Below are 16,650 nucleotides of genomic sequence, written 5' to 3'. Positions count from 1 at the left end.
CATCTGTTTACGGCATCTAACCCTACCATGGCTGGTTTGGATTGCTGCCCTCAGCATAAGCCAATGGCTCTTTTTCTGTGCTTGCCCTCTGAAGCAGGTGGCAGTGGATTTCAAACAAACCCACGCCCATGTCTGTGCTGCTTCTGGAGGGTGTGTTTTACTCATGGAAATATGTCTAACCCCTTCGTTTAACTTTCAAATTTTTATAAGCTTCCCAGCCGCTGGGTTGCCCGCAAAGTGACTCAGCAAGGCAAGCAAAAGGATCAAAGAACAGCTAGAGTTTTTTAAATGAATGGAAAAGTTTAGTGGTTCTGAAGGTATTTTCCTCCAATACATATTTCAAAAACTTTAATAGAAATAATTACAGCTGAGACTATTAACAGACAAAATGCAGGGCTAGAGTCATAAATCTCAGAGAATAGGGAGGAACACTCTGCAAATGCTGCAAAACAAACGTATTATCACCTTTCCAAACCTTCCTCAGTTTCTCTTTCCCCGTCACAGAAAACAAAAAGTCACTGTGCTGGGCTGCTGTGTGCTTGCTGTAATTAATGCAACTTTTACATTTTATTTCCATAGAGGAGGAGAAAATTTACACGCACAACTGAACACAGACGTACTGTCACCAGTGCGGATGAACCACCTTGGGTGCAACCCAAACTCCGCACTTGCTGTTTGCTGGATATTCTGTGGGTGATAAAGTCCCGGGATTTTAATTCTGTTTCAGACACTCACCTATTGGACGTCAAAGATAAGGCCCCTGCATAACAACTGGAGGATCTTGGAGTCCTCAGGAGAGCCCTCACATACATGTCCCAGGGCCAAACTCCTCCTTGGTTATTCTATCTCATGCCTCTCATATTTTGCGTTGATTTATGCACAGCTGCTAAATTCAAAAGAGGAGAAACAAGACCTGCCCCATCTCATGCTACACAACAGCCAAGAGTTTGGTTGCTCTCCAAGAAGTCAAGAGATGTTGATTCCAAACTCCTTTGGCCCAGAACCCAGCTCTCTAACTTTCCACGAAAGTGCTCCTTGCATCAGACAATACAAAAAGGGGCTTTTTAGGCATCTGTTCTCAGAATTGACTAACTCAGCCCAGCCAGGTAAGCATCTCTTCATGCACCGAGATGCTCAACTCAAACCTGCAGTAACTGGTCTGAATACGGACCTGGGACCAATACCCAGAATTACTCCATTTACTGCAACACTGATGGGTAATTCATCAACAGCAAGTCGAACATGAGCCAACAGTGTCCCTGGCAGCCAAGAGGGCCAACCATGTCCTGGGTGCATCCAGCACAGCATTGCCAGCCGGGCAGGGAGGTGATTGTTCCGCTCTGCTCTGCACTGGTGCGGCCTCACCTGGAGCACTGTGTGCAGGTCTGGGCAACACAGGATAAAAAAGGTATGAAGCTACTGGGGAGTGTGCAGAAGAGGCTACAAAGTTGGTGAAGGGTTTGGAGAGAAAGCCGTGTGAGGAGCGACTAAAGTCACTTGGTTTGTTCAGCTTGGAGGAGACTGAGGGGAGACCCCATGGTGGCTCCAGCTTCCTCACAAGGGGAGGAGCAGGGGCAGGTACCAAACTCTTCTCTTTAGTGACCAATGACAGAACCCAAGGGAATGGCAGGAAGATGTGCCAGGGGAGGTTTAGGTTGGACATTAGGAAAAGGTTCTTCCCCAAGAGGGTGGTGGAGCACTGGAACAGGCTCCCCAGGGAGGTGTCACAGCCCCAGGCCGTTCAAGAAGAGACTGGACAACGCTCTCATGGTGTGAACTGTGGGGTTGCCCTGTGCAGGGACAGGAGTTGGACTCGATGATCCTTGTGGGTCCCTTCCAAGTCAGGACATTCTGTGATCTGACTGAACAACTGGAGGGCTGCAGCTTCACGGTTCCTGGTGTGGAAATCCAGGGAATTTGTAAAGTGAAAGGGTAAGAAATGCCAAACTAGAAAAGGCAGGTTAAAATCTAATCGTGCTTTCCTTCCTCCTCTTAGGAAGGCAAGCAAAGGAAATAACAACATGGAAGACAGAATTCAGTAAGTCAAATGCTTTTATTTACTTTCTTTCTCATTTGTGACCCTTTGTCATTTACTTCAATTGCACAGACCAGAATTAGTGATTGGCTTTAACTTTTTTAAGTTACAACTTTTATAGGTTTTGCATTTTTATTAAGACGAAATCATGGATAAGTCTCTACATGGACTCAAAGATAGGAAGCAAGTTCTTACTAATCCTCATGCAAACTACTGACTGGTTATTGGAGACTGAGGTTGAATGCAAATTCAGGAAAAAGTTCACTCTTTTGAGTATGTTAATCTAATAACAAGCTAATTTATAATCCTTTCACAACTAATGTAATTTTCACATATTAGATAATAATTATAGGCATATTAAGCAATATTAACATTATTAAGCAACAATGAACAGCTTTCTGAGTATATACTACGGTAATGCAAAATCTGAGTAATTTCAAGTGCCTTACCTAGTAAAAGAGAATAATTTTCCATTAGAGCTTTTTGAAGCTTCTAGAATCTTCTGTCTAACAGGCCTGGAGTTTGTAAAGAGAATAAATCTAACATTCACATTTACAGAAGAATTTCTGACTGATCCAGTAACTCCAGGGACACTTACGCTTTCAAATCTCTTTCTATTATACAAACAAATTATGCTCATTTGGAAAAGGAGATATTGCTTTATTGTGGTACTACCAAGGAAACTGATTTCTGAGCGCACTGGATGCATCTTGTGCAATGAGTTTTCCAAAAGACTAAAATGTATTGCTGCTGCTCTTCTCTATTTCTGGCTCTTTTGCAAGCATACACTAAACTAAAGACTTGGCTGCCACTAAGTATCTATTTTTTACATGGGGAATATTATTACTGATAAAAATAAAATATGTAAGTTATTCAATATGAATGACTGCTCATCTCCCCCTTGATGTATATAAATAAGCCACATCTAATACGAGTGTAAATTCAGGCAACTGTAATAACTGTGGCACCCATAAAATAACGAAGAGGGGAAAAAAGAGTGACATACTTCCAGTGAAACAGTTATCTTAAATTATCCTTAAAAAAGAAAAAGAACACACACAATTAAAAATCCTAACCCTAAAGCACCCCAAATTCCTTTTACTAAGTCTATTTCCTGAAGGTTTCTCTATAACAAGGCTTTCCTGAAAAAACAATACGTTAAGGAATTTGCGGAAAATTGTAAGGCCCAACAGAGAACAACTGTCCTACTTATCTATTTTCCTCTTTTTATTGGAAGCAAAGGTCCCCTGAATCATAAGCATATACTTATGGTTTCTACACAGAGCGGGTTCAGCTTTGCACGGCAGGAGGAAAGAAACAAAACCTTCCCTCATGGCTTCCTGTGCATCAGCCTGGAACAACCACACACCCGGCGCTTCCGCACAATTCCCAGAACAACCTGTGGCTGCCACAGGTGATCCTAACTAATTAAAACCATCTTCATAACCTCCACTGTTATTGGTCCCAGCCTTAAGGGATCTGCAAGTTTCAACTGATGTCAGGATTCCTACAGAATCATTGCACTACAACAAAGTCCTCCCAGTAAAACCAAATCGTACAAATAACTTAAAGCATTAAGTTCCAGATTATGTACATGCATGTAATTCAAATATTTCTTTTTCTTACAGAAAATAACAGAACTAGCAACAACAATAATGGATTCAAAAAAAAAAAATGTAAACATATTTTGCTTCAAAGGTTTAATCAACAGGATTTCAAAACCAGCATCAAATATTCTGAAATTATTTATGAGCTGTAAAAGTGATGGATTTGAGAAAATCAAAGTATATCAGTTGTACTAAAATTATGGTTATCAGCATTTACTACTGATGACAGGCTGAGAAAAAGAGTGAAAGGACAGGGAAAAGAACAAATAAAAATATTGGTGAGGTTTTAAGAGACACTGGCTCAACCTCTAGTTGAAAGGATTACGTACAGCAAGGAAAAAGCTTCTTTCTCCTTTACTCTTTTTCAAAGAGATTGCATATTGTAAAGGTCAATTTCCATTAAAGGAATATATTAAAATAATTTTTAATCTATATTCTATTTTCTGGCCTATAGACAGTATTCAAAGACACAGGAAAGACTAGACTTCCACCAAGCAGATTAAACAAAACTGCATTCCTACATATTTTACCTATACAGCTACACATCAAAATTCAAAACAGAAAAATAACTTGATGTAAATACTGAACAAATATAGAATAATGGATTCTGATAAATCTCGGGGAAGCAAGACTATGAAAGGAGTGCCTGAACTTGATGAGGAGATCTGTGCAGTATGGTTTCTGGATCCTTATATCCATTTGAAGGATCCATCACAGCTGCATACAACTCACTGTAAGCTCTGCAGACCAGTTCTGTCGACTGTTTTATTATCTGCTCTCTAAAAAACAAAACAAAAACATAATTTGCAAATCATAGGGAATATAACTGTGCTAACCACAAGGAATTAAAGATACACACTACAAATCCACATTAAAAACCAGTGTCAGTTACATTAAAAAGCCCTTTTACTTAAAAATAGCTTAATGTTTTAAAACAAAATAAAGCTGCTTCATCATACATAGATAAACTCACATACATGATCCTGATAACCAAGAAATAAGCTTCTTTATTACTGCAATCATGAAAAAAACAGAAGGATTTAATTTGTGTACACTGGTTTTTCACCTGCACGTCCCTGCATCTTTTAAGACCGATGATAATAGTGATTTACCTTCTACCTGCTGCGTTTTTTTGCTGTGCTTTGTAAATACACACATTTTTTCATCTACCAGCAAATACATTCCATTTGCTTTATCCTAACAGGACCTGATTCCATAATTGGTCAGAAAGGAAGAGCTGAAAGTGATAGTGGTTAGAGATTTAAAACCTGCTACAGCCTTTTACCAAGAATGGTACAAAGTCTGCGTCCTGTTATTTTCCCAGATCTAAATGAGTAACAATGCACAGAGACCTAACGCAAAATTTAACTGCACATTTAATAATTTTTGAAGACTATTATTTTTATTTTATGCTGCCCATTGAATCAGTTTACTTTAATCACCATGGTGATGTGTTTACAGTTGTGGATGCATTTTTATCTATCAGAAACAGCAATTACAACTATTTTACAGCCAAACCCATGCAAGTGGAACACCAGGAGAAGCTGAGGAAACCAAGGTAACCACGAATCCAGATTCAGCTGTGCTGTAATACACAGCAAAGGAACGAAGTCACCAAAACTGCATCCACTAAAATCAGGGCTGAATTCACCAGCCATTGAGAATTGACGAGTTAAAGAAATCTCAAAGTGCATAGGGCTTTGTCTTTTCAGGAAATATTAAGAAACAGAAGCTATAAGAAACAAGTTTAAGAGACAAAACCTGCATCATATTCTGATGCAAAGTATCCAGTTTTTCGATATACGGGATCAGCTGACAGTTATTAGAATACCTGAAAATAAGACTGGCCTTATAATAGTAAATCTAGAAACACTATTATAAGGGAAATACATCCAAGGTGTTCAGGTACAACAACTGTCTCTGATCACAGTCTGGGATCACCAAGCTACTGTAACAGGACAATCTTTTAAGAAAGCATTGTACATAGAGTTTGTATAAAACTAACTGTACTGCACCAAATAATATCAAATTAAAAGAAAAAGTTCATTAAAATATTCCAGAGGACTGAACAGCATCAAATGAGTCTTTCCATCAAATAATGTCAGTGTCATTAATCAGTACATTAGGATTTCAGTTGCCATAACAACATGATACATTTTATCACTAACACAAATGACAGCACTTTCTACAAACAGTAATTCCAGCATTCAGTTTCTGTGATCCAACACAAATGAAAAGAGCTTTTCAAGACCAAAACCCACATAAATAAATAGCTTAGAACTTTTTAAATGAGTGAAGGAATTTGAAAGACAAGAGCGTGCACTGGCAAATGTTGGAAGGAATGTTCTTCATAGTTGTAAAGCTTAAATATTTCCAATGACTTTTTAATACACTGGGCCCTTATCAAAAACATGTGGTCTGATTTTGAGAAACAAAGAACTCTTGGGTTCAAGCTCAACAGTGGATCACAGTTATGTGAGTTCAAGGAAGACATCTTCAAAATCAGCAAACATCTGCAAAACTAACTTGAAAATTTCAACTACTATGGCCAAATATTAAAATTCTAGTACCAGTTAAATGTTTTGCTGGAATTTTGAGAAACTTTTGAATTTGAAAGTTTATTTAATACAAAAAATATTATTAAGACCCTGATTCTACAAGCATGAACCTCTGTAAATAGGTATCTGAACTTCAGAAGCATTGCCTGTGTTTAAAGGTACATACCCAAAGGCTAAGGGGCTAGCAGAATTTATTTTTTTAATTAATAGCATTGATTTATAGCAGATTAATAAATTCCTGCATGCTCGCTGAGCTGGAGCAGCTACAGCAACCATCCTCACACAGGCTCTCCTCTCACCTGCCTTGTTGCAAGATGACATGAATTCAGCTTAAACTGCACTGAGAGGTTTAAAAAGCTTGTCAATGGGATAAGGCTTAAGAATGCATACATGACCAGTTTATCCTGGTTCGTTTGACAGAAGAAATGATTAAGTCGATGTAATTTCACTGTGCCTGAGTCTTTACAGTGGCCTAAAGCATATCTTTGAAAAATTGGTTCTGTGTTAGCAGTGAAAAATTGAGGCTTTCAAAATACATTCACTGCCATTATGATTTTTAAATAGATCTACATTAAAAAAAATACCAAGACCTAAAGTACAAGTTTAATAGCTTGACACCTAGAAGGAGAAGTTGCAACGCTTCACTGGGGTTACAGCTCAAGCTACTCTGTTAAATCTGTTAGACCACGGAGCAGAGCAGCTCTCACACAGCAGGGTCAGCGCTGCTGGCTGAGCTGCGGGAACAGTGACTGCAGAACAGAGACCCAAAAAACTACTGAAAAGCACCAACATCCCCCAAGCCACGCACCAGGGATATGGCATGAAACTGGAAGTCTTTGGATGAGGAGAACCTGGACAACAAAGCAGGAGAACGTGGCAGCTGGAGTAGACAACCATCACAGGTCCCTTTCAACTGAACTACTCTCAATTCCTAACAATAAAATTTTTTCCATTGACATCGGTGATTTTTTAATTGCAAAATGTTCTCATACAACCCCTCTGAGGACAGGTACTAATAATGAGACCCCAAATATTGTTGCATTACATAAACTGTGATGTGCTAGTCCCAACTTCCAGTATATTCTGTAACCTATGTCAAGAGAAGTTTTTTGATCAGTCCAGCATACAGTTCTCTGAGTTTAAGTACTATAAAATATCTTCATGTGGTTCACATTTAATTGAAAAGAAATTCATGGCACTTTCCCTAGCCCTAGGGTTCAGTTACATTCAAAAAACAAGAGAAGAGTTAAATAATAAAGTTCTCGCTTCCGTACTTCGAAGAAGAAATCACTAAAAACCAACACACCAGGTGACAAGTGAAATAATCTCAGCACAATATTCAACAAGACAGAATGCCAATGCTCTACACCAGAAAACAACAATGTTGAAAATTCTAGACCTGACCGAGCAGTGGGGATAAAAGAAATCTTGAGTGGAGAACTATATATTTCATCTGCCTTTGGAATGTTTACAAAATAGTTCTAAAACAATTTACAACATAGTTCTAAAACAATTTTAAGTTGACAAAAAACTGCCAACACAACAGAATATGTTCAAAATAGATGGCTGTAATTCATTTTGATGCTGTCCATTACATCAAGGGTAACTATTTCAGAAAGTAACAGAATTACATATTCCTCACGGCCTGTTCAAAAAGAGGAGAGTCAGAACAAAACTGAATTGTGACCTGAATGTCAATGCAAATATGATCACAGCTGATAACTTGAATTCTCATCATAATCCACTAAAACCTAATCAAATTAATCTTTCTGATCATTATGCAGGCATTATAGAACTTCGAAGGTAAAGTACTTACTTCACAGTGGTACTCAAAAGGAAATTCAGCTGGGACATTAACAAACTATCTGGAGCAGACAGATAGCGATCAAACTGAGCCTAGGGGTGGGGGAAAAAAGAGAATATGAGATCAACCTATTAAAAAATTGTTGTTAGATGAAAATAGGTAAAAACACAGATCTCTGAAAAGTGATTACATTAAAATTGTACCTTCTTATTTGATATAAATTTCTCTTTTTATATATTTAGGATGGAGCCTAACATAATACACACATTTTTAAGGTAGAACTTTGCAATCCAAACCAAATGTCTTCAGCACCTGTGTCACCAAAATTTTAAGTTTCTGACTCTGAGGAGAAAGGGTGGAGGGGCAAATAATAAGAATCCAGCTTTCATAATTATCCATCTAAGTTTCCTATGCAGCTGGTGCACGCATGCGTGTACCTCTGAAAGTCAGGCTCACTATGTTCAGTGCAGAGGGAACACAGTAGCCTCCAGGCAGAAATCTAGTCTGTCCAAATTAGAAATGCTGCATGTTTCTTTTTACACATTTCTTCTTACTTTTTGGCTTAATAATCTAATGAGCACTTATGCTGGAAAAAACACGAGCAAGGAAACTAGTTCAGGTTCCTTGAACTGCTTCTAGGCCTACTTTTCCTCCTCCAGATAATACAGCAGAGAAAAAAATGGCAGTACTTTGGTTCTAGTAGTTTGGAGAGGAAAACACTAAGAAAGACCATTAATGCTGTCTTCAATTATTTATCAGAGAAGGTGTGGACGCCCCATCCCTGGCTGTGTTCAAGGCCAGGCTGGATGGGGCTTTGAACAACCTGGCCTGGTGGAAGGTGTCCCGGCCCATGGCAGGGGGTTGGAACTAGATGATCTTTAAAGGCCACTTCCAACCCAAACCTTTCTATGATTCTAGATCAAATGGGGAACTATAGAGAAGATGGAGCCAGGTTTTCTCAGAGGTGAAAATATGAGGAATATTGGATACATATGACACTAAGGAAAATTCTGATTAGATAGTAAGAGGAAAAATGCCCACCAGAAGTGTCAACACTGAACAGGTTACCCAGAAAAGTTTAATCAAACACCAAACAGGTTAGGCAGAAAAGCTGTTATAATCTCCATCTTGGAATTACTCGCTCGGGCAAGGCCCTAGCCATCTTTATCTAATGATGGCAACCTTCCTGAACATTGGGGGAATCTTCTCAAGCTAGTAAACCATAAAACCCACATTCATCCATAATTTAAATGTGCAAAAAGTGGGCAAAAATAACTAACGAAGTCATTCACAGGTCTCATGAATTAACTTCTTGGGGTTACATGCCCTTGTTCGGAAAATAAGGGAGCTTTCACTCAGAGGGAGGTACAGACATTACTAAACAGCATTTGAAAGGACATATGAGCAATTTAAAAGGCTGAGACCTAAAAAACTCTCAGGTTAGGTCGGGAGGCAGTGAATTTGCCTGCAAGTGCTCCCTCCGCATTCTTTAAATCCTGGAAAGCCAACAGATTAGGCTGATAGATGGTACTGATGTAGGTTTGATTTCAGTGTACTAGGTTCCATTCTGGTTAAAGTGTGTTCACAGAAGTGGACATTAAGCAAAGTAACGAAGAAAATAAAACAGTTGGATTATTCTCTAACTATTCAAGTGACAGTATTATGGATTGCTATAGATAACAGAGTTACATATATATAATTTAAAGAGATGATCCCCAAGTCACAGTCTTTAAATTTGTCATTGGTCTACAAGACCATGATAAATAGAAGATATTTTAAATGTAAAATTTATCAATATTGATAAGAATGCATGCTGATCTGAGTATACTGCTGAGTGTTCTGTGCCAGAGCTCTGTTCACCCAACCACCTTGGAGATCACTAGTTTAAAACTTGAATGGAGGAAAACAGGTTACACAGACACAATTAGGAGGGATTCAACACAGTTTTCTAAAAAATCCTTTTGTAGAAAATATTGTCTTTTAAAAAGACCCTTTTTTCATGGTGGTACATGTGTACTGCTGGATAACCAGGCCTTATTTACAGTTAAACTTCCAGAATAAAGCTAAACTTGGCTAAGCAAGAAGAGTGACAGATCATATATTACTGCGTACTGAACTGTGATATTGCTATCTCTATGCAAAATAGCCTTCACACACTATAAGAAAAAAATCTCAGCTGATAATTTGTTTTAAAATATATTGTAGCTTTCAACTTAAAAAATACAACTGTGACATATACCCAGCACCTAACTTCTGAGTTTAGCTGAACTATTTGCATAAAAATCAAAGCCTTAGGACTAAAATTATAAGTGATAGCAGAATCTATATTTCAAAGCACACAGGCAGAAAAGAAACTTTGGCGATCAAAACTAATTAGAGCTAAGTATTTGCTTTTAGCAATTAAAGATGACTCATGGGATAACGTTCTTGTAAGTAAAGTTCTGTTTCTCAAGGCTTAGAAACTAATATTCTATTACTGCCTGTTCATAAATAATGTACGTATTTATTACTTCAAGTGGTCAAATTACTACAAATGAAGAAAGTATTCCCAGAGATGTAATTTAGCTGTTCTTAAAGAGTATGACTGGTTAGATTAATATCTACTGCATCACATAATTAATAGTATTCTTTCCCATGTCACAGCATCACCACCACCATAATATGAAATTGTAAAATGCTTACCATTGCAACCTTCAGAGACACGGAGTCCATACTGGGCAAATTTGAAAGAGGACCCTAAGAATCAGCAGTCAAAGGGGGGGGCGGGGGACACACACACAAAAAAAGGTCACGCTAGCACATGAAAAAAACATAAGAAATCATAAATTCTACAGACGTTTCAGTTCTAAATTGCTATTTGGTCCTGCTACAGGATCTTAAATGTTTGGAAACTGAATCACCATATCAATGCTGAAATGCTGTACCAGTTCATTTGTATTCTACTGCGCTCTTAAATTAGAAACTCAGAATACCGAGTTCTTATTACGTCTCTTCAAGTCCTTCTCTTCCTTCTTCACCATTACGTGATTAACACCCAAAAAAGCTTTCCACAAGGTCTGAGATAAAAAATGAACTGCAAACTGGCCACATCCCCTTGGTGTCTGTTCTGGGACTCTGCACAATTTGAGCTTGCTTCCCAGTAAATCTTCTGTGCTGGTATGGCATTACAACGCATACGTGTTGCCTGAGCCCTGGCAAATCTTGTCATGTCACCTCTGCAGCCAGGCAGCTGGACAGATAAAAATAAAAACTGCAACATTCCATTAAACAATCTGCCTTGGTTGATTTGAAGTTGGTTTTGAACAGGAAATAGGCTCATGAATAGGAAATCAAGTTGAGTTATTTATCAGATTACTTATTCATTCATCTTTATACATAAAAATCTGTTGAGTTCAGGCACTTCATGCAAAATTATTGGCCGAAGAAACAACGTAAAGGTCTCCAACAGAGTTTTGCTTTCTCCAGAAAACACTGTTCTTCACCTTCACAAAAGATCACAAAAGGACACAGGCCCAGCTGAAGGGAAGAGAAGCTGTATTAACACCTCTCACATAGCAACTGTGCCTCACAAGAAAGGAAGAGCACAAGCTCTGAATTTCAGTTTTCAGCTCGCTCTAAGGAATCTGAAGTTGTCACTTTTAAAATTTGGTGCTAGAAGAAGGACAAAAGGAGAAATGATTTCAAATTACTACTGAACTCATCCACCATTTTTTCACAGAAGAAAAAAGCAGTCATTGTCTAATGGGTGCAGGGTATGGATCCACTCCATGTATGGTGCTACAGCATGCAATGGAAGAAACCCAAATGCTGCATGCACGTAGATCAAATATGTTCTAGCTGCCACAGACGTGCTACACATAATCAATATTTGCGTTTTAAAGCCAGCTTGACACTTTCTGAAACATATTAAACTACCTACACAGTTATTCTGAGAACCTACAGGATATCTGTGGTGCATGGAGACTGTTGATGCTACACAGATAAGCTGCACAGAAGGACTTGCTGAATATACAGTGTAGGGGAAATCTGTAGCTGCAAGGTGCCTTTGTCCACTAGTCCTGCTCCCGCGTGAAAATACAACAGATACTACTAGAGCTTTTGATTCCAGAAGAAGCTTAATTTGCAAAAAATGTTAGTGCCAAAGTTATTCTTAGTTCTCAAGTACTTCCACATCATGTGCATTATTTAAGCTTACCTGTTCCGGTTTGTGTTGCTGCACAGAGTTATAGATGTAACTTAGACCAGCTCTTGTTAACACGTAGGAAGCTTGCTCATTTATAAGTGTATCTAAATGAGCTTCAATCTGAAATTTTAAGCACAGGGTGTTCATAAAATGTGCATGAGAATATTAAAGAGAACTAGCTCTGGGGTTAAAAGGTCTAGAAACACAAATAAGAAAGAATACAACTAAGAAGGAGAGTGACCAATAAACAAGTAAGAACCACAAATACATCGAGCATGGTTATCTTATCCATTTACATCTTCCATATCACCAGGAGCCAATAGTAGAAATATAGATAATTCTTTTCTGCCTAACTAAGAGAAGAACCTATTTTTTTGTATTTGTAAATTCAACAGCAGCAAAAATTAAGAATACTGAAGCTCTAATCTGAAAAATTGCTATATCATTTTATTTTCCTACAGTTTTTTGGAAATGTGATAAGAACAAGAAAAAGAGTGTCTTTTGAAACGAAGATAAAACTGAAATTAAATCAGAATCCGTAATGATTAAAATTTAATAATGATAAACACATATTTGTAAAAGTTAACGGAAAGAACAATACATTATGAAATTACAGTTATCAATTTTGCTTTAATTACCTTCATATGAAAAACGTCATAAGTGTACTTTACATTCTTAGTATAATATTTGCTTTGCAGAGAAACCTAACCCATAAATCCAGTCAGAGCAGGACCAATTATTTTTTAGTTTGAGTAGTCTTGGAAAGATATTTGGGTACACATACATTATTACTTCATTTTTACGATAACTACCTCACATTCCATTTATTTTTCTTCCAATCCTAAAGAAAAGCAAACACTTAAAATATACCAAACTCTAGTAAAATGTAAGACTTCCATGTCTCATATTTGAAGAGCTCACCTTTTTACTTCCTAAAATAGTTTAGAAAAATGCAGTTTTCTTTTCAAAACAGGAGGGAAATCTTAATATTTCAATTTGGAGATTTTAACGGTCTTGGAGAGTTCTTTTTTGCTTTGAAAAATGTTTCTCGTATTAAATATGTCATTCTAACTCCACTTTAATAACCTACTTATGTATAATCTTAAAGGTATTTATTCAGCCTGTTCCTGTATTTGTAAAATGTTTGAAGAAAGTAAATGGTATATAATGTGTAAACTTCAGTTTTACTGCTTATTTGAAGAATAAATCAATTGCAACATTTACTGTGAAAAAGAAACTCTGATAATAGAAATTAGAAATGCCCCAGACAGTTTGGTGGGGTTGTCTGTTTGTTTGTTTCAGAGCTAAAGGGTGACAGAAATTCTAATTAGGAGTAGAAAGCAAAAAACGGCTCACAGCCAATCTTTACTGATACCTTCAAATTAGAAGCTATGACTTTTTTTCCAAAGCTCTCCTGAGATATATTGCAGAGATATTCATGTAGCAAAACTATAAATGGGCAGTGCCTAAGACTTACCAAGTCAATGGTTTATAAAGTACATTCCCATTTCAAAATGGTACCACATATGTGCTACTATCCTGGCACGTTAGGTTAAACCAATAGAATGAGAAAAAGGGTAGAAAGGAGGACTGAAGTAGTAATCTCAGCAATACAATATTCTAGTATAAACTAGATGATGATCTAGTATTAACTACATAAGAGAATATAGTCAGCCTTTTGACCATCTCAGTTTTCAACTTCCATTTGCTTCTTCTCACACAGTTTGCAGATAAATATTAGAACGATTAGGGTAATGAAAATGTTTACTGATACAGGTTTATCTGCAACTAAACCAAACCAAACCTTCTCATATTTTTTTTTGTCTGTTTAAAATGAAAGCTGCTGTGCAGCATGGGCTCTGATACCAACTATTTGCTTATGGTCTCTCGTAAGAAGCCATCCTATTCCATTTCTCTGATTTAGAATTGACCCAAAGCCAACTTTATCAAAGATAAATATGTTCACATCACAACTTAGAGTCTGCAAAAATCACTAGTAAGTTCATTTTATTTTGGGGCTGTTAAAGCTTACCTGAAACTGCAGCATTTCTAGACGTTTGTCAGTGAATTCAAAGAGAGCCAAAGTAGTCTTCATCATATAAAGTGAATTTACCATGAAGGTGGCCATATCAGCTGTGCCCAAATTACTAGCAGACATAGTACACATCTGTAACAAAGGATCTAGCACACAAGACAGAACCTGAAGTAGCAAACACACACAAAAAAAAGAGTGAAGAGAAAGGAAATCATGTCACACAAAGCTTCTAAGCTCATTCTGTCTCTATCGCATATTTATTCCCCAAAGCAGAATAAAGAGAAATGGGAGTTTCCAACTGTGAAAGCAGTTTTCTACTGGATTTGTCAGCAGGTGATCAGCTACCATAGTGATGGGAAAAGGATAAAAACCTGAGAACAGAATCCAACCTAGCAGGCGGAAGAGTAACCCAGATTAGATAATTGGTAATTGTGCAATCTTGAGGGTGTATTTACTTAATGGAGTAGTAATTGGATAACAGAATTTAGACACTGCATTAAGAGGAGCACTCCACACTGTACTGTAATTATCCACTTTGTTAGTCACACTCTTATTCACATTGCAAACTCGGGTTTGGAAGAAAGCTCCAAAATGGGACCAGACAAAAGAAGATTAATGTTTCACCCATCTTTTGCGTACCAAGACTAACTAACACATACTTTTTTTTATCCCCTCCTCTTCAGAGAAGTCAAATGTTCTTATACCTGCACAAAGTCAGCTTGACGGGCATCCAGTGGAACAACAGATGAGTCGTGAGACGCCAGAACCTCCCGCAGCAAGTTAAGTGTCTGATTTAGTGCAGAGCTTGGGCCAAGATCGGGAGGTGGGAGTTCAACCTGAAGAACAAGATTATCTGTTTGTGGGGTGTTTTAAATCTCATTTACAGCAAATGTCATCCAGTCTGGTTGCACAAATGCAAGCAGCTAATAACAAAATTCCACATAGCCACGCAGAGAAGAATTTTAATTTGATGCTGGAGCAATCTAGCACATTTCAGAAAACAATTGCCTTCAACTTTCAGCATAACTATTCCATTCAGTGAACAAACAAGCAAAACTGAATTTCCCCTTTCATTCAGACTACATCTGTTTTATAATCCAGAGAAATACAAACACTACCAGTTTTGGTAATAAAAACAAACAAATAAACCAACCAAATCCTACATTTGCTAGATTAGGTGCCAAAGAGCAGCAGGACCTCCTGAGACATGTCAGAATCCAGTGCAGGCAAAGCTCTGGGATATTAAGGACACACTGCAACACTTGAATGATGGCACCTTGACAAGGCTGCACAGCCCAAATCATACTGAGAGCTGCAGTCACAGATGCAACAGTCTTCATCCCTGGCAAGTCTGTACCTAAAATTGCCAGTATACAAATGAACTGTGCACAAGGTAACTCAGGTACACCCACATAAACTGCAGTGATACTGCACAACTGGAGTGCAGGCCTACCTCAAAGATGAAAAGTAGTAATTGAAGATGTTTAAAAATCAGAAAGAATAAAAGTTTGCAAATCTTGTAGAAAAAACCCCACACTTTCAGAGTTAAGTTATGAAAAGTTGGAGCACTGAAATGGACTGAAATTCCACACTATATTTAACACAGGTTTACATACCTTAACCCTTCTTTGTGACACAGAAATAGCCACCAAATGTTTCATCAAATGTTTATATAACATAAAACCTAGCACATCTCTTCTTCCCAACCCATATTCTTCAGGCTTCACACCAAACACAGTCACATCTTCTTGTCTTCAATGCTGTCTCAAACTGCCTGCTGCCTCCAGACCCTCACCACAATCCGGGCTGCTGGCCTCCTTTCCTCCTTCCCCTGGCTCCTGCGTACTCAAGGGCAAACACAGAATTGGCTGGATCATGTGAAAGCAAGAAGACCCCCAGCCAGATGGAATAAGTGAACAGTTCAAGGCATAACCTCTTTCTAGAAGGATGTATGGGGAACTAAATTTGAGCTGCCCTGGGAATGGCCTCTGTGTCTCACTCAAGGTGTTTGGGTGGAGCAGAGGAAGGCAGTGTCCACCTCTGCAATGCTCTTCAGGACCCAGCTCAACCAGAAAAGATGGCAGCTTTGGATGGACACCCAAGCCACAGGCAGCATGTTCCCTACCTTGCCAAATGAAAATTACTGATCAATAGCATAACAATATCTATGTCTGTGTCTTCAAGGAATGAAAAAATACCAAAGGGGCAGAGGCTGATGGCCAAAGGAAAAAAAGAGGGAGAGCACAACAGGCATTTTCAGAGTGGAGCATTGCAGAGCCTTCTGGAAGTGAATCTGCACTGGAGAAAGAAGAAACAGCTCTCTCTCTCCGGCCAAGCTTTCACCCTTTGCCTGTTTTGAAACATTGGAGATACTATACATGTCCTCGCACTGTCATCAAGACAAATCAAACAAAACCTTTTTTGCATC

At 38.1% G+C, this 16,650-nt stretch overlaps 1 protein-coding gene across 1 annotated transcript in view; it reads right to left on the bottom strand.

Moving 5' to 3' along the window:
- Positions 1–2,034: 2,034 nt before the first annotated feature.
- Positions 2,035–16,650, bottom strand: part of COG6 (component of oligomeric golgi complex 6) — a 54,549-nt gene continuing 39,933 nt past the window's right edge. Inside the window, exons 14-19 of the mRNA XM_065052442.1 lie at positions 14,927–15,058; positions 14,220–14,387; positions 12,200–12,307; positions 10,687–10,740; positions 8,017–8,096; positions 2,035–4,421 (exon numbers count right to left, since the gene is read on the bottom strand). Coding sequence (XP_064908514.1) covers positions 4,274–4,421; positions 8,017–8,096; positions 10,687–10,740; positions 12,200–12,307; positions 14,220–14,387; positions 14,927–15,058 — 690 coding nt within the window. The 3' untranslated portion in view covers positions 2,035–4,273. The remainder of the gene's footprint in view (positions 4,422–8,016; positions 8,097–10,686; positions 10,741–12,199; positions 12,308–14,219; positions 14,388–14,926; positions 15,059–16,650) is intronic.

Source organism: Columba livia, chromosome 1 (assembly GCF_036013475.1).
Source record: "Columba livia isolate bColLiv1 breed racing homer chromosome 1, bColLiv1.pat.W.v2, whole genome shotgun sequence".
NCBI classification, from domain to species: Eukaryota; Metazoa; Chordata; class Aves; order Columbiformes; family Columbidae; genus Columba; species Columba livia.
Note: the sequence above shows the minus strand (reverse complement) of the source record. Positions and strands in the feature narration are given on the sequence as shown.